This window comes from Protobothrops mucrosquamatus, unplaced genomic scaffold (genome assembly GCF_001527695.2).
Source record: "Protobothrops mucrosquamatus isolate PMUCROS unplaced genomic scaffold, P.Mucros_1.0 scaffold4748, whole genome shotgun sequence".
NCBI lineage: Eukaryota > Metazoa > Chordata > Lepidosauria > Squamata > Viperidae > Protobothrops > Protobothrops mucrosquamatus.
Genome location: NW_015390640.1, coordinates 1 through 25,012, shown reverse-complemented (window position 1 = coordinate 25,012; position 25,012 = coordinate 1). Strand labels below are relative to the sequence as shown.

Genomic DNA, 25,012 nt, shown 5'->3' with positions numbered 1-25,012 from the left:
GCACTCCCAAATCAAGATACTCAATCACTCTTGATGGTCCTGGTTTTTTCCTAGATAGGTAGACTCTTCCAAACAACGTCCCATGCACAGCCATCCATTATGCCTTTAGGCCTGTAGATTTCACCTGGCTAGGAAACTCCCTTGATGGCTGGCACATCAGTTACTACTTGCTCAGAAAGCCAATGATTTCGAGTCCCTGACTTGAATAGCAAAAAAGAGAAAAACTCAGAGAGGAAGTCATTTGCTCCCATCAATTAAAAAGAATTTGCTATGCTTCAAGGCACATTCAGAACAATCTAAATTATTTCAGACAGAGTGGTGCAGGAATTGGATCTCAAAGTTTCATTGACCATTATAATTAAAATGCTGTCTTGTGGATCAGACCTAGTCTGCTTTTCTTCAATTAATCTTGAGATAGATTAATGGGATTGTACAAAAACAATCCTCTGAATGCTTTACCTGTCTTTCTAGATTTCTTCTCTGAAATGGAGTTTCCACACTTTCAACCCAATTCCCAAGACATGATTATCCATTTGTATTCTGCCCTTTAACTGAATGCAACAAGCCAACAAGTTTTTTCCTACATTCCTTTGGCTAGACTCTATGCAGCATGGAAGCTTTAAGGCCCAACTTTTGCCTCATTTTCAGCTGCCAGGTAAACAAGACTATAATTCCCAGCACTGCTTTTACAGAATTATAGAATAACAGAGATGGAAGGGACCTTGAAGATCTTCTAGTCCAACCCCCTGCTCAATTAGGACACCCTGCCTAAACCATTTCAGAGAAATAGTTGTCCAAACTCTTCTTGAAAACCTCCAATGATGGAGCATCCACAACTTCTGGAGGCAAGCTGCTCCATTGTTCTGTCAAGAAATTTCTCCTTAGTTTCAAATTGGATCTCTCTTTGTTAAGCTTCCATCCATTATTTCTTTTCTTTCCATCAGGTGCTTTGGAGAATAGGTTGACCCCCCCCTCTTCTTTGTGGCAGCCCCATAAATATTGGAGGACTGCTATCATATCACCCCTAGTCCTTCTTTTCATTAAACTAGATATAGCCAATTCCTGTGACTGTTCCTTATACGTTTTAGTCTCCTATCCCCTAATCATCTTTGTTGCTCTTCTCTGCACTCTTTCCAGAGTCTCAACATCTTGTTTATATCATGGCAACCAAAATTGGATGTAGTATTCCTAGTGTGGTCTTACGAAAGCAATATAAAGCAGTAATAACTCTTCACATGGTCTTGATACTATCCTTCTGTTGATGTGTTGATGCAGCCTAGAATTGCGTTGTTTTTTTCTGGCAGCTTTCCAAGACTTTCTTTCTCTTTCTCCCTCCCTCTCCTTCTTTGACTCTGAAATTGCCTGTTGCAATATATATAAAAGAATATATTGTTCACATGGGCTCTACTCCTCACTGGTAATAAACCCAGACAGAATAAAAGCAATCAGCAGCTGATAACTTCAAAAATCATTCAGATGCACCAAAACTTAATTCACTCTCTTTTTGTTTTGTTTTACTAGTCTGCACTGTGATGCTCTTCAGTATTTTGAAACTGATTGCTAATTTTCCCTACTAAGACCATTAATATTAATTATATATTTGCTTTTGTTATTCATATTAAAACAAAAACACCACCACTCAATCCCAAATGGTACATACTAAATTTAAATAGGTTTTGTTATTAAAAGTATTTTAAGTGGAATTGGAACATTTTATCTGTCATTACTGGACCTCAATCCATCAGAACACACCGTTTGGTCCCTGGTGGATATACGGTATATTTGGAGAAATTCTTGTGTCATGTTTCTGGAGCACATCTGGTAACAGTTCTGAGTTCAAAATAGTGGGTTCAAGTGTTCAAAGCTCTAAATAAAAACCTTTGTGTTTTGAAATTTGGTCTGAACATTTTGTTCCATGTTGTTTTGAGTGTTGTAATGTTCCCTGATTGAACTGTGTTTTTTTAATTAACCCCCACTTCCCAATAAATGAGGGATGGAGGGAAGTGCAGATGAGGAGATGTGGTTAAGTACATGTATAGAAATATCACTTTGATATTAAAAAAAAGACCATTGCTTGCCTGGTAGTTAAGTTTACCACTATTTCTAAAATTAGGAGAGGTACTTTGGCTTCTTTCTCAGATACACCATCATTGGANGAGTTTGGGGGCAGACTGTCAAATGTAGAAAATGGACACGGCATATTCTAATAGGGGGAACTAACCACTCACAGGTAGGAAGCAGAGAGCTTGAAAAGGAGTAGGTTAAAACCTCTGCTACCCAACAGTTTTTCACAAGAGCATTGTTTTCTTCCATTAAAAATATGGGGGGACTGGGGGGAGGCAGACTTTAATCATGTATTATTTCCCAGGAATTCTAAGTATATAGTGTGCATCAATGTGAGAGAAAGGGTGTGATTTGTACGCACTATCTTTGCCCATTTCTGTAATCCCCAAGGCTTCATAAGGGCAAGAGCTGCTCTCCACCTCAAAAAGGTACCCTTGCTCAAAAGTGTGAGCAATGAAAACACAACTGATGAATTAATATACCAACAAATCAGAGGAACACTCATGAGATCACCACTCTTGGGACTCATAGCAAAGTTCATAATGCAGCGTCTGGAAACTGTAGCACTTCCACAGATACAACTAAAAGAATGGATCCAGTATGCAGACAACGCCCTCATAATAAAAAGGAACAACTATAGAAGACACATGAAAAAATCAACATCTTCAAAGGAATAAAATTCACAAGGGAAGAAGAAAACAATATACTACACTTCCAGAGGAAGTGATGGCAAATTAGAAATGCAAGTCTATTGAAAAACAATCCACACTAACCAGATATTCCATTACCAAAATTACAGTCCAGCTTTCCACAAGAGGAGCTAGGTAAGACATTATTCAGATAAGTACAAAGACATCACAGTAACCCAGAACACCAGAAAAAACACAAAAAACAAACCAGCTTTACAACATCTTCCAACAAAATGGATATCCACACAATTTTATCAAAAAGTGCTTGACTCTCAAACCACTATATTACAACCACTAAAAGCTACAAAAAGGATAACATTACATACATCAAAACCATCTCAGAAACTATCAACAGATTATTACACCCAGAGGCATCACCATAGCACACAAATCGCTATAGCACACAAATCAACTAAAGCATCTAAATCATTTTAAATGAACCAAAAGACCAGACTCAATAGCCCAAGAAGAAAAATACAGAAGTTATCTACAACAGGGGTCTCCAAACTTAGCCACTTTAAGACTTGTAGCATGGATGGCTGAGGAATTCTGGGCATTGAAGTCTACAAGTTTTGAGACCCTTGATCTACCACATACAGTGTAAGGACTGTAACAACAATATGTAGAATAGATAGGCAGAAGGCAGAGTGTATCCATGAATATCAACTAGTAGTCAGAAGACATTATTAAAAAATCCTTAATCTCACAACACATGGATAGACCCAACCATAGTTTCTGGGAGTTTGTTGAATGTAAACTGAGCTGTAAATTACACACAGTAATTTTCCAACAAGGATAGGAGCAAAGGAGAAAAACAAAAGACAGATGGAAAGGAGCAAACCCAGACTTCATTATTTGAATGAAAGACTGATCAGAGATTCAATCTTTTGGGTGCCATGCATCAAACCCTTTAGGACTTCTGTAACTCATCCTTGATTCTTCTTACCGCTTCCAACTTCACCATGGTCTCCATCTTCTTGATGGGAATCTCTGGCTCCATGTTAACCACAATTTCACCTGTGGGGTGAGAGTAGGGCCCCCCATTTGCAAGAATCACATAGGCGTTCATAAGTTTAGCTGGACAGAAAATAAATAAATAGGGGAAAAACAAGAGTGCATAATAGGCACACTCAGGAAAGAGAAAGAGAGAGAGCACAGATATATGAAATATTTTAGATTGAAATTGTCTGAAGATGAGATAAAGTATATAATATTGAAGAATGAAAATCTGGTTGAAAAAATGTAGAAGAAATTGTGGAGGAACCTGGGGTTTAAAAGAAAAAAAAACCCCTCACAATAGTAAGAAGCAAAATATTGAATATATGTGATCACTGTGAGGGGCTCATCTATCACCACAATCGTTTTGTATTACACAGCTGATTTTCTAATTCCACTGAGTATATCACTTGGCCAAATATTGGAATAATTTAAGTATAGCCATTATTATTACTGCCACATATTAGGTGGAAGAAGCAAAGTCATAGATATGCAACATCTTCGTTTGTTAAGGCTAATATAAGAATGACTCTCCTAACACACTAAAACTTAAAACTTGAAATAACAAAATACAATTAAATGTTCCCATAATCTTCTATGTCTGAACAAATAAATTATATTATGTTTTGTTATTAGAGACTAATTCACATAATGTGCTTAAGACAATATCTCCTAACACTCTGAATTTGCTCAATTCTATTTCAACTAAGTTTAGGGTGTTGACTGAACTCAGCTAGAAACCTTATCTATTGTGAGATTTGAACATAATCTCTTCAACATCTTGCTATGAAGAGCAATTTGCCATTCACCCTCAGATTTCTCATTTTCTTCTGTGCCAGCAAACTATCATCTGGATTCCTTGGTGCGCTCTGAGCTTGGATGTTTTCTTGCAGACATTTCATTATCAAACTAGGTAACATCATCACCACCAGTGCAGTGTATTGATGAGGTTACCTAGTTTGGTAAGGAAACATCTGCTAGAAAACAACTATGCTCAGAGAGCACCAAGGACTCCACAACTGAACCCTGAGCTACAAATATTCTCTTCTATTGGTATCATCTGGATACTTAGAATATATTAATAAGTCATGCTCTTGGCCAATGAGGACAACCAGTCCATAAGTGGATCTTCTCCTGCCATCTATTCCCATAGTATGAATTCTCTTTCATTCCCTACCTGCAGTGCTCCAGTGCTGAGACTTCTTATCTGGAGGTCTATAGATGAACTTCCGTAAAGAATTGACAGCATGGCTCCCCACAAGGGTGTAACGCCCAAAGGCACGGCAATCCACTACACGAATATTGAGGGGTGGATGCAGGAGTTCGTTTTCAGGCAGATCCTGAAAAGAAAAATAAATACAAGTCATGGATATTGATCAGGTTCTGGTATTTAAGAAAGAGGCACAGAGGAAACAAAACTGCTTTTTAAATAAAAGCTATGGATTTATCAAGCTTAATATATTGTCTGTATCACTAAAATAGGCATCCTGAATGCTCTCCATAAGCTTTGGATTTCAACTACCATTAGTTTTAGCTAGCATGGTCAACACCAGTGAGTTGTCTAGACATCTGGAGAACTTTAGCCTGCTAACCTTGGCTAACACTCACAATAGCTCTTAAGGTTTTCACATAGTTTTTTCCTGATATATATGGTATTTGTAACTAGTTATAACATTTGGAATATTCCAAATTCACAACATAATTGGACTTTCTAATGAGAATAGTGAAGGGAAAACACCAGACTTTTGGGGAGGTAAATCACAGCAGCAGAATATGACTACCTGTAGACTCTTAATGCTATGGAGCATTACAGCTGTTCTGACAAAGGAGTAGGTGTGAGAGAAGAAGGTTTAGAAAGATGATAGATACAGAGGTTAACAAAAAGAAATCTCCAGAGAAAATACCTGCTGAATTAACCTTATCAGGCCTGTACAAACAAACTCCATCACTCTTTTACACTGCCTGGCTTGATTCAACAAGCTATTGAGGCACAGAAGAGAGTTGGTTCCTTAAATTGGAAAATCTTCCTCAGAGGCTTCATAACAGTCTTTATTGTGACTATTGTTGAGAAAGCAGAAGAGAACTGCAACTTCTGAAGAGTTTGCTTCCTTGGTTAAGTACGTTATTTTGAATGTTGAATTCTTAGTTTGGATTGCTTAAACTCTAAAAGACTGTTCTCATTTTCAAACCCAGTTCCTGAATGCTTAAGGGACTGGGAAAAATAAACTTCAATAGCTCCACTACACCTTTGGAGAGTTCATTGTTTTCTGGTTCTTATTAGTCATCTCTGCTCTTCTTTATGTACAAGAATCATTGTCAGAGTGAGCTAAAATACTTTCAAACAGAAATTTTGGGGATACTCAAACAGCTATTAAGAGAGGTCAACTTGTCATAGCTAACACATATCTAACCTGGTTGAGCTGTTGACTAGCTGATCAAGTGTTTTGCCCTGTGCTGAATGATAGAATCTATGCCAGATATGAAGTTTGCCAAATTTTCATAAGAATTCAACATTTAGAATATGGTTACACTGACTTAGATTAAATCTAAGATTTAATTATGACATCTAAATTTGGGGTGGGATGGGGAACTATTTATTGCTGAAGGGTATGAAAGCTATTACTGTAAGATTAATGCTCCAAGACATAAAATGCATTTCTGAATCTTTCCTTTTATATATAATGGCTATTTGTAAGTATAAATATTTGCATACCACTTTTGGCAGTAAAATTATAATCAGATTCTGCATTAACAGCACAACTCTATGCATGTCTTAAGTAAATGTAAAACCTACTTATTTCTAAGGGGCCTTTGCCAGGTATGTAAAAGTAAGGCTGCAGCCAAGGAGGATCAGATTCTGTGCCAAAGACGTTTATTGGATGATCAGTGTGAGCTTTGTACACATCTAAATCTGCAACTCATCAAAACATTGTCTGCTTCCAAGACCACTTAACCAGCCTTTGGTAAATAGATACGGGTCAGACCGATATCTGGTTAGCCTTAACATTGTTATTGCCTTGGGCATGGTTAGGCCACCAACGTCTTATGAGAAATGTACTCGAATTTCTAATCTGATTTTTCACCTACATTGTTTTAGTATTATAGCCAAAGAAATATGTGATGTCCTTGAATTACAAGTATTCTACTACTATCCAGGAAGTGAGAGTGAGGGTTACACAAATGTCATGCTTTTTCAATGTCATTTCACAATAAGAAAACCTTAGGAAAGATTGCAAGAGCACATATTTTCCTCGTAGTCTAACATTTCATGCCATTTACTATGCTCATATTATGGAGAATGGGGTCAGTATATGGTGGGAAGGAAGCCTTGGGAAAGGATTGTTCTATCCCAGCCTATTGCCGTCCTTGTTAGAGGCACAAGGACCAAACCCCTGCTGATACAATAGGCTGGAGACTTTAAAACAAAACAAAATCCCTTTTATTTGGGTGACAAACCTGTCAATAAGTCCAAAACACAAACAGCAAAACTCAAGTCCAAAGGAAGGAAATAGTCCACAGGAACACGTTGCAAACAAGACGAACAGACCAGGATTCCAAGAAGCACTTTGCAAACGGTTGCCTTCAGCAACCAGCAACGCCCACACCTCCCCTTTTTATACAGCAGTCCCAGGGCGTTGCCTCTCATTGCCTTCTCCTTTTACTTTGGAGTAGTCGCATAGACTGTTGTTTTTTTTCTCTTGCTAATTGACGATGCCTGCGAGCATCAATTAGCACATCCAGGTGTGAGACTTCTGAATCTGACTCATGCTCCTCACACAGCTGAGCTTCATCAGAAACACGACTGGAGGGGCCAGGCTCTTCATCAAGCCGTGAGTCCTGTAATTCATCAGAGCCTCCCTCTGACCCTGACGGCCCCTCAAAGGCCTCCTCCACCTCCTCCTCAGATTCCTCAGACTCAGCTGTTGGAAACACAGGCTGGCACGGAATCACAACAAGGATAAGAAGATGGACAGGACATGACATTTCTATCTTTCCATGGATTTCAGTTGTTAGAATGCAACAGTGGGAATAGGCCATCTCATTGTGAGCATCTAAAATGATACCTACAGAATGCTGGATTAGACAATGTTGGGATCCATCAGGGCTGTCCTTTCAATTCCCTTCTTCCTTAGGCTGCTTCTAAGAAGGGATAAAAACTCACCACTTCAAACCATTTGACCAAAGTGCTGAAATTGGGATTTTTCTTATAGTTCTGGATGAGAGATGACTGGACCCCTCTTCCAGCACATTCAATGTCCACTCGAGGTCTATCCACCTGGGCCAAGTTCACTCGCTTCAGGTCTCTCAATCCCCAGAACAAAATCTAGGAGGAAGTTGAATCAGAGATTAAAAGAGGAGTCTATAATGGTTAAACAACTGGAAACACCAAAAAGAGGAAGAAACCAAGGATGCAAACAATGCAAATCCAACTAACATACATGTTTAAGAAATATAAGAAGACAATGTAAGAAATGTTACCAGGAAGCTTAAGAAGCTTAAGAAACAATGGACCAGTTTCATCATAATGAACACTGTTGCTCTAAAACTCCTACTTGCATTGAAAGGAAAGCCTCCATTTAATTTAGTTATAAAACAAGGGCTGAAATGTTAAAAGTTTCAAAAAAATTATTCTAAATTGTTGAAATTCTTGCTCTGCTATTTATTTAACTCACAGATAAATTACTATTCATAAGTTGTCCGTGATGCTTTTGTTCATTATTGTATATATGTAATTATATCTTCCAAGCTCTCTTTTTGTTTTATTTCATGTGGCTTGATGTGGGGACATACAATATATATACAAAAATCTACACACACACAAACATACAGAAGATTGCAAATCTGTGCCCAGTAATCAACTCTGCTTTTGAAGATAAAGGCAAGATACCTCTGCCAGTTCACAAAACACTCAGAATCGCCTTATAGGGGAAATGTGCAGCATAAAAAATTTAATAAATAAATAAAAACAGTTTTCTAAAGCGAACCACCAATTTATTGAGGGTGCCTATATAGTATGATCTGCTATATGGATTTTGTGCTAAAGAGATACCTACAAACTCACAATAGTTATCAAAAGAATTCATATTACCTCTACTCGGTATTTGCTCAGAACAGGGCGAATCCCCAGAGGGACAGGCAAGATAGGACCCCGGTCCATATCTGTGGGTCCATCGATGGGAGGCAGGTCTGATTTCCCAGCTGGTCCAATCTGGAAGATAGAAAGCTGATATGAGAGAGATTCTATTTTTTTAGCTTCTTATTCTTTGCAAGCATGATGCATTGTCTGTCGAGAAGGTAGTTTTTCATTTATAAGTTTCCTATGATTTAGGGGTCTAGACTATCTCTTACACACACACACACACACACACACACACACACACACACGTACATACACATATGAACACACACACAAACAGAGAGAGAATTCTGTTTTAGAGAAATTACATTAGTGTTTCTTGCTTTATTTCTAGCTAATTTAGAAAATCCAATTACAATAGTTTATCTGGGACTTAAATAAGTTAATTGAAAGATGAAAAAGGCCGGTAACAAGCAATGGCATAGCTATTATAGGGGAAAGAACAAAAGATATAAATTAAAAGGAACAAGTGATAAACAGAATGCGTGATGCAAATAGATCCTTGGGCTAAGAGACATGAAAGAATAACAAGAAGTAGTTTGTTCAATCTTAACAGTCCTAGACAATTTGAGAAGCATCTTAATTTGTAGCACAAATGATTGGTGACCACCAGCAAGATCTGCCTTTCTCATTATAAGGAAGCTAAGAAAATAGATATGAGGGAGGAACAGGGGAAGAGAAATAGGCAGATCCATGAAACAAACTCTATTCTCAAATAGGAAAGAAGATGGAAAAGCAAATGACCATTTTCAGAATTGAAATAACATTTCATATTTATAAGATCCTGTCCTATCAGGGTTCCACTTGTACGGCTTGCTCTGTGCAATCCATCTGCAGAAAAGTTTGAGTTATCTTGATAGCAAGTATTATTTAGTTATTTTGCCTCTTGTTCTTTCACAAATGCCCTATTTTATCCAGTGAGACAAGTAAGTGGCTTTTGTTGTTCAAATCCACCATATTTTTAACTGAGATGAGAGAATAGGAGAGAATATGAAACACTACCAATAAATATCTCAAATAGGGCAGAGTACAACTCCCATCCCATTTTGGGTCCTATCCACTTCCCTCAGAACAGAATAGTTTACACCCCAGGATTAACTCTGAAACAAATGAATTTGTCTAATGAGGTTTCAAGCCTGATACTATCCAGATGTTCTCTAAAGTACCAGAGTTCATTCCATTACCTGAAGGAGTTCAAAGGCAGCCAGTAGATCTCCAGCAGTTGAGTTACCCCGATAGATCTGGTAATATTCCAACTGAGGCGGGAAACGTGGAGGGCAATATTCCTCATCTGACATCTTTACCACAGGTTTGGCAAATGTTCGTCCCATGAAGTCAGCCTTCCCCTGAAAATATATAGAAATCACCATCCTAATCCTTCCCAGGGTCTCCAAAGGGCCACTGCTATGTGCCTACCAGTTGAAATCAATCAGAATAGAGCTGGAAGGGACCTTGGAGGTCTTCTAGGCCAACCCCCTGCTCAAGCAGGAGATTGTATACCCTTTCAGATAGGTGGCTGTCCAGTCTTTTCTTAAAAACCTCCAGTGATGTTTTTTGTTCAAAACATCAAGGTAAAGACTATTATATCTTGATCTCCAGTCCACCCTCAGGGAAAAAAAACAATTGACAAAAAGGTCAGGATTAAAGTAGCCAGACAAGCTGCTCTTTTCATCTTAGCCTCAAAAATAAATGCCTGGGAGAAATGCATATGGGGACAGCAATGCAGGAGTGATGAAACTGTCCCTTCCTTACAATATTTTTACACAAGATCTTGGACATGACCCTGCTGCTAACTATCTAGTTTAGTCATCTAAGAGCAATATATCAAATATGAGGGATATCAGGAGACACTCTTACCGGGAGCTTCTGAATTTATATAAAAAAGAACCTCTGTTTCATTTTATGGACTATGGAGACCCAGTTCCCTCACTGGCCTTAGTCTTCTCTTACCACTGTATCCTGATCATAGATTTCAATGACAATAATGGGAGGGTCATCCCGCATCTCATGTGCTTCCCCATATAGCTCAACATTGTCAAACACCAGCAGTTGGTCCCAGGTAGGACAAAGTGTTTCATTCAAGACCTGGAAGTGGAGGTAGCAAAGGATTAAAGATGTCCAATAAACCTTCTTCATTTCAACAAACCTTCTTTTGGTTTCTGTTCTACAAGGTGTTTTTTGTTTGTTAACATAAAACAGAAATCATCCACTTTGTTTTGAATTTGAAATTTAAGGTTATTATAGCAAGCCCAGCATTCTGACCCCCTTTTCAATCAGACTTTCTTGGTTCACAGACAACTAGTTTTCTGTGGCCGTATCTTAATTATGGAATTCTTTCTCTAGAGAAATACAAAAGGCTTTCATAATGAGCATATCATAATACACTGAAAACATATTTATTCAAGGACACCATGTATAATTAGTTTTAATTATACAGGGAAACATCTGTAAGGAACAAAAGATGTCAAACGGTCCAAAGAGAACTAAAATGCTTGTTATGCATGGAAACAAGCAGATAAAGAAGAGCGGAATAGAATGGAGCATGGAATTGGGAAAAAGTCTTGAAACATTTTGTTGTTGTTCTAAATACGTTGTTGTTTTTTTACTGTTATTTTAGTTACATATGAATGTATGCATGCATTCATAGACATTTATCTTATGGCAATTCTAGAATAACTATGATTTTTTATTGTTTATTTATCCATTCAGCAAACATATATGACCGTCCACTTACCATAATAACAACCATAGCAACAAAATACATAACTAAGTTAAAAGAAGAACGCTGAGTCACTATAACAAATGCCTTATCCATATATTCCACCATCCTCACATCACAGCAGACTCCATTCACAACTGGGGGAAAAGCCAGCTCTTTTTGGCCTTCATGAAAGGCCAACAGGGTTGGGGGTTGTCTGAATCTCTTTGAGGAGGGTATTCCATGAAGGAGGTGCTATTTTCTTCACCCAACCAGATGACGTTGCTTTATCAAAATGATACACTGCATGCCCACTATGTTGGATCTAGTAGTACAGTCAAAAACCATCAGGGATGTTATGATGACATGGGAATGGCATGCAATTGCTGCACCAGAGTTGACAATGGCTGGAGAACCATGAAACAGGACTTCTGATTTTCCTCAGAGTAGAAGAAAGAATACATAAGAGAAATTATTGGATAAAGAATTAGTCCCAAGTTATTTAGAAGGATGAATGAGTACATTGTTTTTATTTTTTTTAAATGTTTTAGTGTTTTAACTGTAATTTATTTTTTGACTTGTAAGCTGCTCAGTCGTTGACTGAGATGGCCAGCTATACAAATTGAATGAATGAATGAATGAATGAATGAATGAATGAATGAACGAATGAACTCCAACAGCCCAATGAATATGTAGCCAATAACATTTGAACAGCATCTGAGAATATGTTCTGCACACCATCAGGCAACCATCAAGCAAATGCACTTCAAAATTCTGGCATAGACTACAGTGTTGCAGTGTTGCATGGTTGATGCATGTAAAAATTAGGCAAAGTTTTGATCACACCCTTGAAGACACCATCTCAACTGTTTTGACCTTGCAGATATTCCTAAAAGACCACCTAAAATAGAATTTCTACATCCTGCACCTTTCAGATGTGGTAGAATATAACTTAAATTACTCTAGTTAGCACAGCTTTCATATGTACCAAATGGAGTTTATAGGAATTATAACCCAGCATACCCGGAGGACGAAGAGTGGAAAAGGTTGACCTGCAACAATACTTCTTGAGTTTGGCAGCTGTCATCTTACCTCAGTGCATTGACCTTGAGTGATAAAGAAAACCCGGGCAAAAGGATCAGAAAGGCCACTGCTATCTGCAGCGAACAAACTCCTGGCCTGGTACATATGGGCTCGGAGCTGGAAGACTTGTTTCTCTGTGTTGGAAAGGACAAAGATTATTCAGTACATTCAGGAAGACAGAGGCAGAATTAGATTTTGGGGGAAAGAAAAAAATGAAATCATTTTGCAATAGGCCTTTGCCTTGAACCAGGGACCAGTTTTCAAAATTTATACCTAGAAAATCAGGCACCTTAATAATGCTGACTATATATATATCTCAGATATAGCCCCATTATAATATTAGGCAGAGTGCCACCATTTTACATGGCAAATGCTGGAAGAAACGCAACATAATATTGGAAGATGGAGCTGTGAAGTGCCAAAAAACTGATCCCACATTCACTTATTCTAGCATGCCATTCAAGTAACATGGAAGCAGCTAATGTCAAAATGAGATCCCTCCCAGGGACCTGGAACTGCAGGAGGCATCATTTTATCTTAGAAAATGTATTCTGACAGATCTTCTTTCACTTCACCATGGTGTGAGAGAAGAAAGCCTGTGCTTAGGGGCCCCCACCTGTCCCAGTGAAAACAAAGGGGATATTTTCTTACTGGTATAGAGGAGGCTGATGGGTGGGAAAGTTGGGAGACCTTGTCCCGCAGGAAGTTTCTTCTCCTCAAAGCCACAGGGTAGGCCACTGAGGAAATCCTTCCTCTGTTTGTTGAGTCCTAGCCACAAATAAATTTCCATTTTGGCTTGTACAGTCCAGCCGGCTGGCCCAAATCCCCTTTTCCCAGGTAACTGAAAAAAAAGATGAGTCAAGGAAGAGAAAGGTTGAACAGCTTCTGTTTCCATCATTCTATCAGAATCCTTCCCAATTATTCCTTCCTACCTTTGAGTTCTGAAACTCGTGAATTTATCACAAACACTACAATTTAATCCAAAGCTAAAAAAAAATAAAATACTAGCAAAATCATTAAATCTGTAACTGGCTGGAGATGATTGGAGCTGTAATCCAAGAACACTGGGTTGATATTTTTTTTTAAAAAAATGCCTTCTTATATCTTTAAATGCTCAAAAGTAAACCACACAATTAAACATGTTTTAACGTTTTGGGTTTACCAAATGCGTATATTATTTAAATGATTAAAATATCCTGGAGCTGGAAAAATACAAATATCCAATTTCAAAACATTATTTTTCTCCATATATGGATCAGGTTTTGTGTTCCTTGCTGAACCCTGAACCAGCCTGTTGTAGCACAAATAACTTGGATCCCTTCTTCTGAATTGCAGCAACAAACTGCAAAGTCTAAGGAAAGTTGCCAGTTGCCAGTTTTCTTTCTTTCTTTCTTTCTTTCTTTCTTTCTTTCTTTCTTTCTTTCTTTCTTTCTTTCTTTCTTTCTTTCTTTCTTTCTTTCTTTCTTCCTTCCTTCCTTCCTTCCTTCCTTCTTTCTTTCTTTCTTTCTTTCTTTCCTCTCAATTTCCTAACATACTATATGATGAAGCTCTCAACAGTTCTGGGATGTGAAAAGCTTCAGCTGAAATTCTGTTTCACACAACTGTTGAAAGCACAGAACCGCCTCTGCCCTTGTTGCCTTCAGACTACAGACAAGGGAATCTGTGGATAAGGAGGATCATGATATCCTGGGAAATTTATATCCCTCCGTCCTTTTTTTCCACACATGCTTCTCACGTGCTTCTTCTTCCCCCATCTAACGTAGAAATGTTAGTCAGATAGAAAAAGACATGCAAAATCACCTTGAGGAAAACCGTCTTCACTTTTCCACAGTCTTTGCCTGTTTCCTCATCCACAATGGAGTACAGGATATCCTTGGAGGGGATGCGGGCATAGGCGATGCGCTTGCCATTGCTCATCATCCAAATGAAGATCTCAGGAATGCTGTGCTGAGGCTGAAAATGACAGGCAGAGAGGAGAAAGACGGAGATTGTTGGGCATGATGAACAAAGCACCTACACTTCATTGAATCCATTTGTTTACCCGTTTCAACTGTGAATGTGGGACTCTGCTAGAGATCAAAAAAGTTAGTTTGGGAAAAAGTTAGTTTCCATTGTTTCATTGTTCTAAGATGGATTTCCTACTCAGTCACCCAAACTATCACATGGGCTTCTTCCACATGTAAATGGAATCATTGATTTGCCTGGGATCACAACCTGAAAGGTCCCAAATGCTTCTTATATAACAAAAACTCAGGTCAGAACTAAAGAAGCTTCTTGGATGAGAAGTAAAACATCCACTTGACTATGGAAAAGCACTTTCATGACAATCGTGACCTGGATGCCTGAGAAGCTCCATAGACACTTAGATCTTCCTTCCTATTCAGGACAGAGGTTTAAAGTGTTGGTGCAGCTGTCCCCATAACAGGGATGTTGCACCATCAAATCTGCAGCGATTTCCTTCCTTGATTGAAATGAAAACAGTGCTGCAAGGAGCAGGCCACTGTATGCACCTGCAGACTTAAACCATCCTTGACACCCAGGGTTAAGGTGTACATATCAAGGGAGTTAAAGTTATGAACTAATGAAACTAAGTCTCACCTCATCTGCAAGGAACCGCAGCTTTTGTAGGAAGTTTTGGGATTGCTTCAACTTGTCCCTGATAGTGGTCTTCTTAACCTGAGATCTCATGGTCTTAGCTTGCTGGCCCATCGTTTCCTGTGTGGTGAAAGAAGAAGCAGAGAAAAAGAAAAGAGTCTGAAAGGCAAGACAAAAGACTGCAAGAATATGCATTTAGAAGTGGATGTGTCTAATGTACCTGGGCCTATTTCTGACCACATGTAAACAATGGCTTCTATTTTATATTCTTTATTAATATCTAAACTATTCTTAGGTTATTCTAACATAAAAGATTTTAAGATTTATACAATACAAATAGACATCAGAGTACATTCTTAAGGAATATAATTTATGTTCTACAGGGTATTCCTAAAATGGTTTTGCTCCATGAACCTAGCAAGATCACATTTGAGACTCATATTTAGTAGTTTTTCCAGTGATTCAGAAAGCAGCAGTGTTGGTGCCTAAAATTGCTCACTAGAATATGAATGCAAAAAGGACACTGGACAGAAGTTCTCTTAATGGCTTGTCTTTATTTGCCAAACGGGCATTGTAACTCTTTAGCTGGACTTTGGTGGATGATAATTGTTGATAATCTCTTTGATTTAAAAGGCAGATATCTAGGGTCCAAAAGTGATAACTTGCAATATTTGGGAGATGTGAGCCTGTAGATTTCAAGAGCATAGATTCGATTTTCTCCTAGGCCAATATTGCCATCTATAAGGTTTTCCCTGGTTGGTTAAAACTTCTGAGAAGACAATTCATTGTGAGACGAGGGAGAGATTGTCTGCCTTGAAAGAGGCACCAGTTTGTTTCCCTTTCCAATAGTCCAGCCCTGTGAATTAGGAGAACTACCATCTTTTTTCAATTTTCCCTTCTTGGGGAAGTCTGTGAAGGTGATAGTAAAGCCATTTACAGAGAACCCTGGAAAAAGTTTATTTGCCCATAGGCAGTCTGGATTCAGGCCTATATTCAGAGAAAAATTACCCTGGTTACCTGAATGGATAACCTCTCACAGGGCTAGAGTTTAGAGAGTGATCCATCTTTGTCCTACATTTCTCAGTGGCCATCAGAACTGTTGACCATCATATCCTTCCAGGTTACCTGAAGACATTGTGAGCAACATTTTATGGTAATTGTATTCATTACTGTGTGGATAATCCCAGCTGATAATTATGAGGGAGGAGAGAATGAGTTCTCAGGCCCTTCAATATAGATTGTTTGATCCTCTGGCCTATTTTATTCAACATCTATTGAAGAGGTGATCCAACGATTGTTAGGTACCATAAATATGCTGATGATGCCCAGTTCTTATAAAAACACAGTGATTCAAATGAATATATAGTAGAATCTCTAACCCAGTGTCTTGACACTGCGCTGTGAAATATTTTGTGCATAAGAAAGAAAGAAAGAAAGAAAGAAAGAAAGAGGGAGGGAGGGAGGAAGGGAGGGAGGAAGGAAAGAAGGAAGGAAGGAAGGAAGGAAGGAAGGAAGGAAGGAAGGAAGGAAGGAAGGAAGGAAGGAAGGAAGGAAGGAAGGAAGGAAGGATGCTCACCAGTTCCCGCATGCAGGATTTCAGCCTTTCCCGGTCCAGACGCGTCCGGGAGGAGTGGTTTTGATCTTTGTTGGAGAGAGACACAAATCTCCTGTGGAAAGGGGATATTGTGAAAAAAGAGAATTATGACCACAAAACTCAGTCCTCAAACTTTTATCCTTTAATATTTGATTATTGAATAGAAAAGGAGAATCTTACCAAATTTACTGGTGATAGAAAATGAGGGTGGGTAAGGGGGTGCATGACTAGTAAATAGAAAGAAAAAGGAGATGTGGAATGGGACAGATACATCTCCCTTTCTGCTCTTCTTTCTTTCTTGGAATTTCTCTGTTTTCCCAAATGCCAGGTTGTAGTTATTATGTATCAAGGTAGCATCTACTTCTGCTCTTGGAAACACTTGAAAATATTTTATATTCCATAATATAAACATGCTTAATTAGGGCTTATTTATACAATAATTTCTGTATTTTTCAAAGAGGGTCCTTCAAATAAAATTAATTTTGAAGTGACACAATACTAGGTGGGCAGGAGCTGAGGTAAGTAATGGGAGCTCACCCCATTGTGTGGCGCTTGGGTCTTGAACCCCGGCTGCCAGCTGACAAGCTCAGCGTCTTTAACTGCTGAGTCATAGTGGAGATAAACCTCACTAATTATTTGAATCAAGAGTCTTAAGAGGCAGCTGGCCATCCCCAATCCCCTTTCCTGACTTACAGACATCCACTGCTCAGTTCTTCCAGCACTCCTCGGAGACGGCGCTCTGGGTGTGGTTTTTCAGTTTTGATCATCTCATGCACATCATTGAGGCCTTCTTCCTAAAGGAGCAGAAGTGATTTTCAGTAGGCAATGCTCGAGTGGGAGATTTGCCCTACTCATTCCAGAGGCATTTCATTCCAACTCGCCCCGTCTTCCTCTCCTCCTCCTGTCTCCTTTGCAGGTACTCACCAGCTTGTCTGCAATCTTGTCAATGATATTTGAATTGTACAAACGTCGTCTCTGGTCCTGCCACCAACTCTTGATATAAATACAAGGTTTCTTGTCAAAATACGGTAAATGAAAATAGTTCCTGTAATAGCAGGAGAAAGAGTATCAATCTGTATCACAATAGCTTTTTCCTCCTTTATTAATACTTTTCTCTAATACTGGTAGTCCTCAACTAACAAGATTTCATTTAGTGACTGTTTGAAGTTACGACAACACTGAAAAAAAGTGCCTTATGACTGTTTTTCACTTTTGTTGTAGCATCCCTATGGTCACATGGACAAAATTCAGATGCTTGCAACTGACTCATATTTATGACGGCTGCTGGGTCCCAGGGTCATGTGATCAATTTTTGTGATCTTCTGACAAGCAAAATGAATGGGAAAGCCAGATTCACTTAACAACCATGTTACTAACTTAACAACTGCAGTGATTCACTTAACAACTGTGGCAAGAAAGGTCGTAAAATGGGGCAAAATTCACTTAACAAATGTCTCACTTAGCAACAACAATTTGGGGCTCAGTTGTGGTTGCAAGTCAAAGACAAAGACTTACTGTACCTCTTGTGCTACATGGAAACTGGGACAAAATTTTCCAAGATGGGAAACTAATGAACACATCAGAAGATTCTTCCACTGGTCTTTTACCGAAAGAAATGTAAATGCAATAGTGACAAAGTCTTAGCACAAAAGTCTTCTGGGTTTTTGCCATCTCTCCTACATGGTACTGAAGATGGGGAAATGCAGTATCATTTGCCCCATCTCTGAATCAAAGAAAAGAAAATATACAGCTTAACACCCAACTAAAGATCCTACAGTCTTCCTCTTTTCAAGTAAATGTATTTTCAGACTGGCCAAGCTCACTTGCCTGTCAGTAATCAATGGTTTCATGGCTGGAGAAGTAGAGATTGAGAAAAATTCCCCATCAATATTGACCTCCTCATCACTGTCATTCTGTAGCAGCTCAGATTCCTCCTCATTGCCATCCCCACCATCTTTCTTCTTCTTGATGGTGGGCCTGGACATGCCATCAATTTCATTGCCATAATTGCCTTGGAGAAAAGAAAAAGGAATCAGATTCTGTAGGATGAAGAATGGAAAGATTATACCATTTATTAGAGCTACTGAGCCTTGCCGAATCATATCATGGTATCTTGGATATACCCAGAAGCTGGATTATGCTTTTAGGCATGAAGAGAATAACCACAAAGCCCAAACTCAAGAAATGGGTTTCTGGGATAACAGAAACAGTTACACTTCAATGGATTAGTGTTATACTGTATATAGCCAGCAACAGTTACACTTCAATGGATTAGTGTTATACTGTATATAGCCAGCAGATAGTAAATGGAAGAAACATAGAACCCAAAATTTGAATAAGACTGATATTACATAAATCATTCTCAAGAACATGACAATTTTCTTGATCATGCTCCCCATCATTATTCAATGCTGAAAGTGATTCATATTTTATTATGCTCCACATCTGGATAGCTTTTATATCGAGCTGCATCAGAAGGATTGAAATATAAATCACAAAAAAAACCAGACCAAAAATGTGAACAATCATGGTGATGGCAAGTTTCAAAATCACCTATACAATTCATCACACATCAGAATCATATTTGTATCCTATATCAAGAACCACCACCACCATCATCGCCACCACCACAGAACCACCCAGAAGCAATGTTACTCAAATCATGGTACAAATTCGTATTTGAAACCCTGACATCTTAATATGTAATTTTAAATCATTTATGTCAATATACATATTTTAGTCAAATATTTCTCTCTACCAATGATCCTGTTTTAATGTTTGAAAAAAATAGTAACTAAAGTTGAAGTGTAGGTTGACGAATGAAAGGAGTCAGTGAGGACTTTTCATTTTACATATTTTATAAGCCACAGTTTCATCCAGAAATATATTTGTGGGAAGAATACATAAAAAATTCAAACAATACTAAAGGATTAAAAATAGTATAATAAAATGAACAGAGTTATGGATGTTCAACATACTAGAAATATAATCAATGTAAAGTTTAAAATGCAAAAGGAATATAATACAATTTGTCCTAAGCACACCTCCTTGTAGATGGCAATTCTTATTAAGAGGTTGTCACTGGGAAAAAAGTACACATAGACATTTGTGTACTTAAGTTCCATCTATTGAAGGTCAAATAGAAACATGTGATTTTGTGTTGCATAGTAAGTATAGTATATTGAACATAGGCATCTTTAATCAATTCTATTTGCAGAATTTTAGAATACCTACAAAATAAAACCTAACAATAAATCAGCAATCATTTTCAGGAGTTTAGGAATTCAGCAATTTTTCTATGATAATTTATATTTAATTATTCCAAATAGCATATTTAGAAATATCAATATAATAATTTCTATAATTCATTCTTAACCAATTAAACCCATTTGGTAATAACAAATGCAACCACAGGTGTTACATGCTTTGTAATTTGATAAACATTATGTGCTAGAACAGAACATCTACAAAAACGAGTGATAATGAATCAATAATAGTGAAATAGCATTTTCCGGACTAAAGCAATTATGCAAGTTCATCCTTCTTGTTCAGATTCCTGAAAAAGCCATTTATACTTTCAATTCTCCTTGTATGGCATCACAGAAAGCAAATCTCCCTCCTAAAGCCACATCCCATACTTAACAAAATTCCTTCACAAACCTATTGTGACCTCAAAATTGATTGGTTTGTCTCCATTCTTCCTGTCAATCATGGTAGCCTCCAGGAAGGATCCAAAGAGGAAAAACTCCTCCATCTTGCCTGTGCAGCTCTGTGGGATGGGGTGGAATATAAACACAGCAGGTTTTATAATTATAGTGAAGGAGTTCAACCTATGAAAATGAGTTGTGACATATTAATTTAGATCATTGGTCAATGTCACAGGTAAAAACATGGTACCAGGGATGGCAATATGTCTGCAAATAATCCCTTTGATGCCCACCAATTTTCTTGAAACAGGCAGTTATGTCCACCATGGGAGACATATTGTGTAGAAACAAATTCCTACTGAGCAGGCAATTTATAAGAGTATCCATAACAATTCTCAACATTTTAGAGGCGTTCACCAACTCCAAAAGATTACCTAGTAAGCTTTTCTTTTTATTTGGTGGCATGGGAATGTACCAGAGATTTTGTACACACAAAGCATGCAATTTAGTAATGACTTGTTTTGGCTTTTTAAAACCAACTATGACTAACTGGGAACTGAGTTTAGGTTTGTGCATTCAGAGGAATCAAACCTGGAACCCCAGACATACAGCACCTCTTGGCCATATTGCCAAAACACACAACTCTGTTGTTTTCTTAGGTCTTCCTCAACATGACAGCTCTTGGTTCACACTGAAAAACAGAGCTATTTGCAATAAAGAATGGACTAAAGTCCATGGAAAGGAGGCTTCCCCAGTAAATGTGATTGTGTGATATACTGAGAACATAAGATATAGCAGTTATTACAGCATAGGAAACATACATCAGTGACAGGAGTTGCTAATTCAGCTTGAACGTCTGTGGAACTGGTGATGTCAGGGTTGCTGGTATCCAAGATCTCTACTGCTAGACCAAGAAGCAAACGGGCTCGGAAGGAGACCCCTTCACCCAGGCCTTCATTCAAGTCCTGGTGCTCATCCATCAGGGTATAGTTGCGGGTGGACCCATACATGTTTACCCATGCAGGGCCGAATGTGGGCAAGAAACCTTGTAGAGATAAGAAGAATTGGATAAATGCTCATATTGAAACAGCTTTTAACAATTAAGTTGGTTCATTAGCAAACATATTGCCAGAATTGTTCTAGTACTGGCATACTGTACTAGATACTAATGTCTAGTAAGTCTTCTAACTATCTATCTTCCTCCATGTTGTTTCCTCTAGCCTTTGCTACCTTTTCTTCTTTTGGGTTTCAACAGAGGAGTTGGTCTGGTAATTTCTGTTGATGTATGCTCACACCTATCATTTACTATTTACTTCCAACGTTGTAAGCCTAATAGTTTCATTTCTTTTCCACTGCTGATTGTTGAAGATGCAAGTAGGCCTGAGATGAAGTTGCAATTGTAGCAATGGAGATGATATCATCTAGGTATATATACCTCAGAATAACAGCATAATAGAATAACAGAGTTGGATGGGACTTTGGAGGTCTTCTAGTCCAACACCCTGCTCAAGCGGGAAACTCTATACCATTTCAGAGAAATGGTTGTCTAATCTCTTCTTAAAAACCTCCAGTGTTGGTGAGCCCCCACAATTTCTGGAGGCAAATCGTTCCATTTATTAATTGTTCTAACTGTCAGGAAATTTCTCCTTAGCTCCAAATTGGTTCTCTCCTTGATTAGTTTCCATCCATTGCTTCTTGTCCTGCCTTCAGGTACTTTGGAGAATAGGTTGATCAACTCTTCTTTGTGGCAGCTCCTTAGATATTGGAACACTGCTATCATGTCATCCCCAGTCCTTCTTTTCATTAAACTAGACACGCTCAATTCCTCCAACTGTTTTTCATATTTTAGCCTCCAGTCCCCTAATCATTTTGTTGCTCTTCTCTGTACTCTTTCTAGAATCTCAACATCTTTTTATATTTTGGCAACCCAAACTGGATGCAATATTCCAAGTATGGTCTTGCCAAGGCATTATAAAGTGGTATTAACACTTCATGTGATCTTTTTGAAGGCAGTGCAGCTGGACAAGGAAATGTTGTCAGAAGAGATATGTTGCCAGGATATTATCATTGAGGGATATAGGGTGAGGAAGCCATTGTGGCCAAACCCACTGAAGTTTTAAGTCTTTTTTTAAAATGCATTCCATCATAAGACATTTGTGTACCTTTGCTGTAAACAGAAAAATGTAACTAGGTTTGGGGACAACTCGCCAGAAAATGAAGAATAGGAACAAAACCCACTAAGTAGGCAAAAAATAAAGGTGTCTGAAGACAGAATTTCTGCATCCTCCCTACCTTTGTCTCCTTCATTGGAGATCTTCCTCAGATCGATGAAATGGGTTCCAATAGCCACATCATTGACCTTGTCAGAATCTCGGATCTGGACCTTGATTCTTTTGCAGAGAGGGGGAAACATCTCTGTGAAAACTATCTGCTCATTCCAAACAGGTTCATAGCTGCTCTTCTGGACAGAAGTTTTCCCCTGGGCCATGGACATAAGATTGAAAGAATTTTAGAACCTGATAGATTAGGGCGTCCATATTCTTAACTTTCCCCTATTGCTGCTCTTCCTAGATCGGTATGAAGAGATATGGCATCTCTGAACAAGAAGGCTCTATATGACTATCATGACTATACCTTGGGAAAATGCACATGTAGATTCCCTCGTATTCTTTTAATACCTTAGAAGCAAATTATTTCACATATTCAAATGCTGAAAACATATTTGGATCTAAATTGAAATCTGTCTTTCACAGCGGTGTCATTAGTTTGTGTCAGGTCAATTCTTATAATACTTCAGACAGCATGATCTCTATTAAATGTATCTGGAGAGTATCAGGTTAGGAAAAGCTGCCCTAAGGTACTCGGACTAAATGAAACTTCTGACTAATGATCAGTTACATTCTGAGTCCCTACTAAAAATGCCAGTTCCTATGCTAGGATAACATAAACCTACTTATTAATTTCTCAAATTTATACATACTTTTATGTATTTATCAAACTTATATAAAATAAACATGAATGGTTGTCAGACCTGATCTACCAAGATCTCACTGGATATCACATACCTTCTGTCCAGCAAAAAACACCTGGGCGTAAGGATCCACCAGGTCTTTGTTTTCCCCAATGAGAGCTTTCTTCACATTGGCCATGATGCTAGTGTTCATGCGTGGAAGCCCCTCTGCCCGATAAATCTTAATATAGAAGCGAGCCCATTGCCTTTCTGAGGGAACTCCATCTGGAAGCAGTAGGTTCCTGCAAGACACAGTAAATCAAGGATTAATGAAGAACACTAATTATACACAAAGCAGTGCTTCAGGTGGTCTAGTGACCTTTCTCCATCAAGGAACTGGAGGAAAAGTGTAACCTGGCATTAGAAGTGTCATTAGAAGTGGGTGTGAGTCAAAATGGGCAAAACGTGTAAGAACAGGAAAGGTAACTCATGGGCTACATCTTGCCTTGGTTCTTTTTTTGATAATTGTGGTGTTCCTCCGGCTCATACTGCCAAAATTCAGTGGCAAATTGTTGGACAACATTAGCACGATCTAATAGTTCTTATTGTACAGGTTATCCTCGACTTACGACCACAACTGAGCCCAAAATTTCTGTTACTAAGTGAGACAATTGTTAAGTGAATTCTGCCTCATTTTATGACCTTTCTAGCCACAGTTCTTAAGTGAATCACTGCAGTTCTTGAGTTGTTAAGTGAATCTGACTTCCCTATTGACTTTGCTTCTCAGAAAGTCACAAAAGGTGATCACATGACCCCGGGACACAGCAACCATTATAAATATGAGTCAGTTGCCATGTGACCGAATTTTGATCATATGACCATGGGATGCTACAACAGTAGCAAGTGTGAAAAGTGGTCATAAGTCATTTTTTTCAGTGGCACCGTATCTTCAAACAGTGACTAAATGAACTGTTGTAAGTTGAGTACTACCTGCATCTCTAAAACTTCAAAATTCTCCCTGAAACAAAAAAGGGAAATAAAACAGTAAGCCCACCTCATGTCTCTTGATGATGTCATGTTATCTCCTTACCGTTTTGTCATGGCTAAAATTTTAGTAATGATGATGGTAGTGGTGATGGTATCATTCTCAGCTACAAAAAGGATGCCTCCCTACGCTAGAGGGGAAAAAAAACCTTACATAGTAGACATGAAGGAATATTTCTTAAGCTTCAACCTAGTTAGATTTTGCTCCTTTGTTTGCAATCTTGGGAGGTTTTCTTTGCTGTCTCAGTGTCAAAAGGGCAGGAATCAGATCTTTTTCTCAGGACCTTAAAACTAATATTTTCATAGTATAGATTTACCCAGATCTCTCTCTCTCTCTCTCTTTTAAATTTAAGGTTATTTGTGAAAATCTATCCACTTTTTTTACCAGCATGAGCTGGATGGCCATATAAATCATATAAACAAACAGAAAAATAAGTAAAAAAAACCCCATAAGTAAACTAATCCAAAACTGCAGAGCCAAGATATGACATTTGAGATTGAGAGTGCAAAAAAAA

The 25,012-nt window shown here is 38.3% G+C and overlaps 1 protein-coding gene across 1 annotated transcript in view; it reads right to left on the bottom strand.

Moving 5' to 3' along the window:
- Positions 1–24,623, bottom strand: part of LOC107299274 (otoferlin-like) — a gene marked incomplete at both ends in the record, with an annotated part of 34,482 nt that extends 9,859 nt beyond the window's left edge. The window contains 19 exons of the mRNA XM_015828637.1: positions 3,700–3,830; positions 4,927–5,089; positions 7,912–8,073; positions 8,839–8,958; positions 10,071–10,232; positions 10,837–10,971; positions 12,677–12,801; positions 13,319–13,508; positions 14,468–14,620; positions 15,266–15,382; positions 16,839–16,929; positions 17,550–17,650; positions 17,781–17,901; positions 18,684–18,867; positions 20,517–20,625; positions 21,325–21,548; positions 22,796–22,982; positions 23,569–23,755; positions 24,544–24,623. Coding sequence (XP_015684123.1) covers positions 3,700–3,830; positions 4,927–5,089; positions 7,912–8,073; positions 8,839–8,958; positions 10,071–10,232; positions 10,837–10,971; positions 12,677–12,801; positions 13,319–13,508; positions 14,468–14,620; positions 15,266–15,382; positions 16,839–16,929; positions 17,550–17,650; positions 17,781–17,901; positions 18,684–18,867; positions 20,517–20,625; positions 21,325–21,548; positions 22,796–22,982; positions 23,569–23,755; positions 24,544–24,623 — 2,742 coding nt within the window. The remainder of the gene's footprint in view (positions 1–3,699; positions 3,831–4,926; positions 5,090–7,911; positions 8,074–8,838; positions 8,959–10,070; positions 10,233–10,836; positions 10,972–12,676; positions 12,802–13,318; positions 13,509–14,467; positions 14,621–15,265; positions 15,383–16,838; positions 16,930–17,549; positions 17,651–17,780; positions 17,902–18,683; positions 18,868–20,516; positions 20,626–21,324; positions 21,549–22,795; positions 22,983–23,568; positions 23,756–24,543) is intronic.
- Positions 24,624–25,012: the final 389 nt, after the last annotated feature.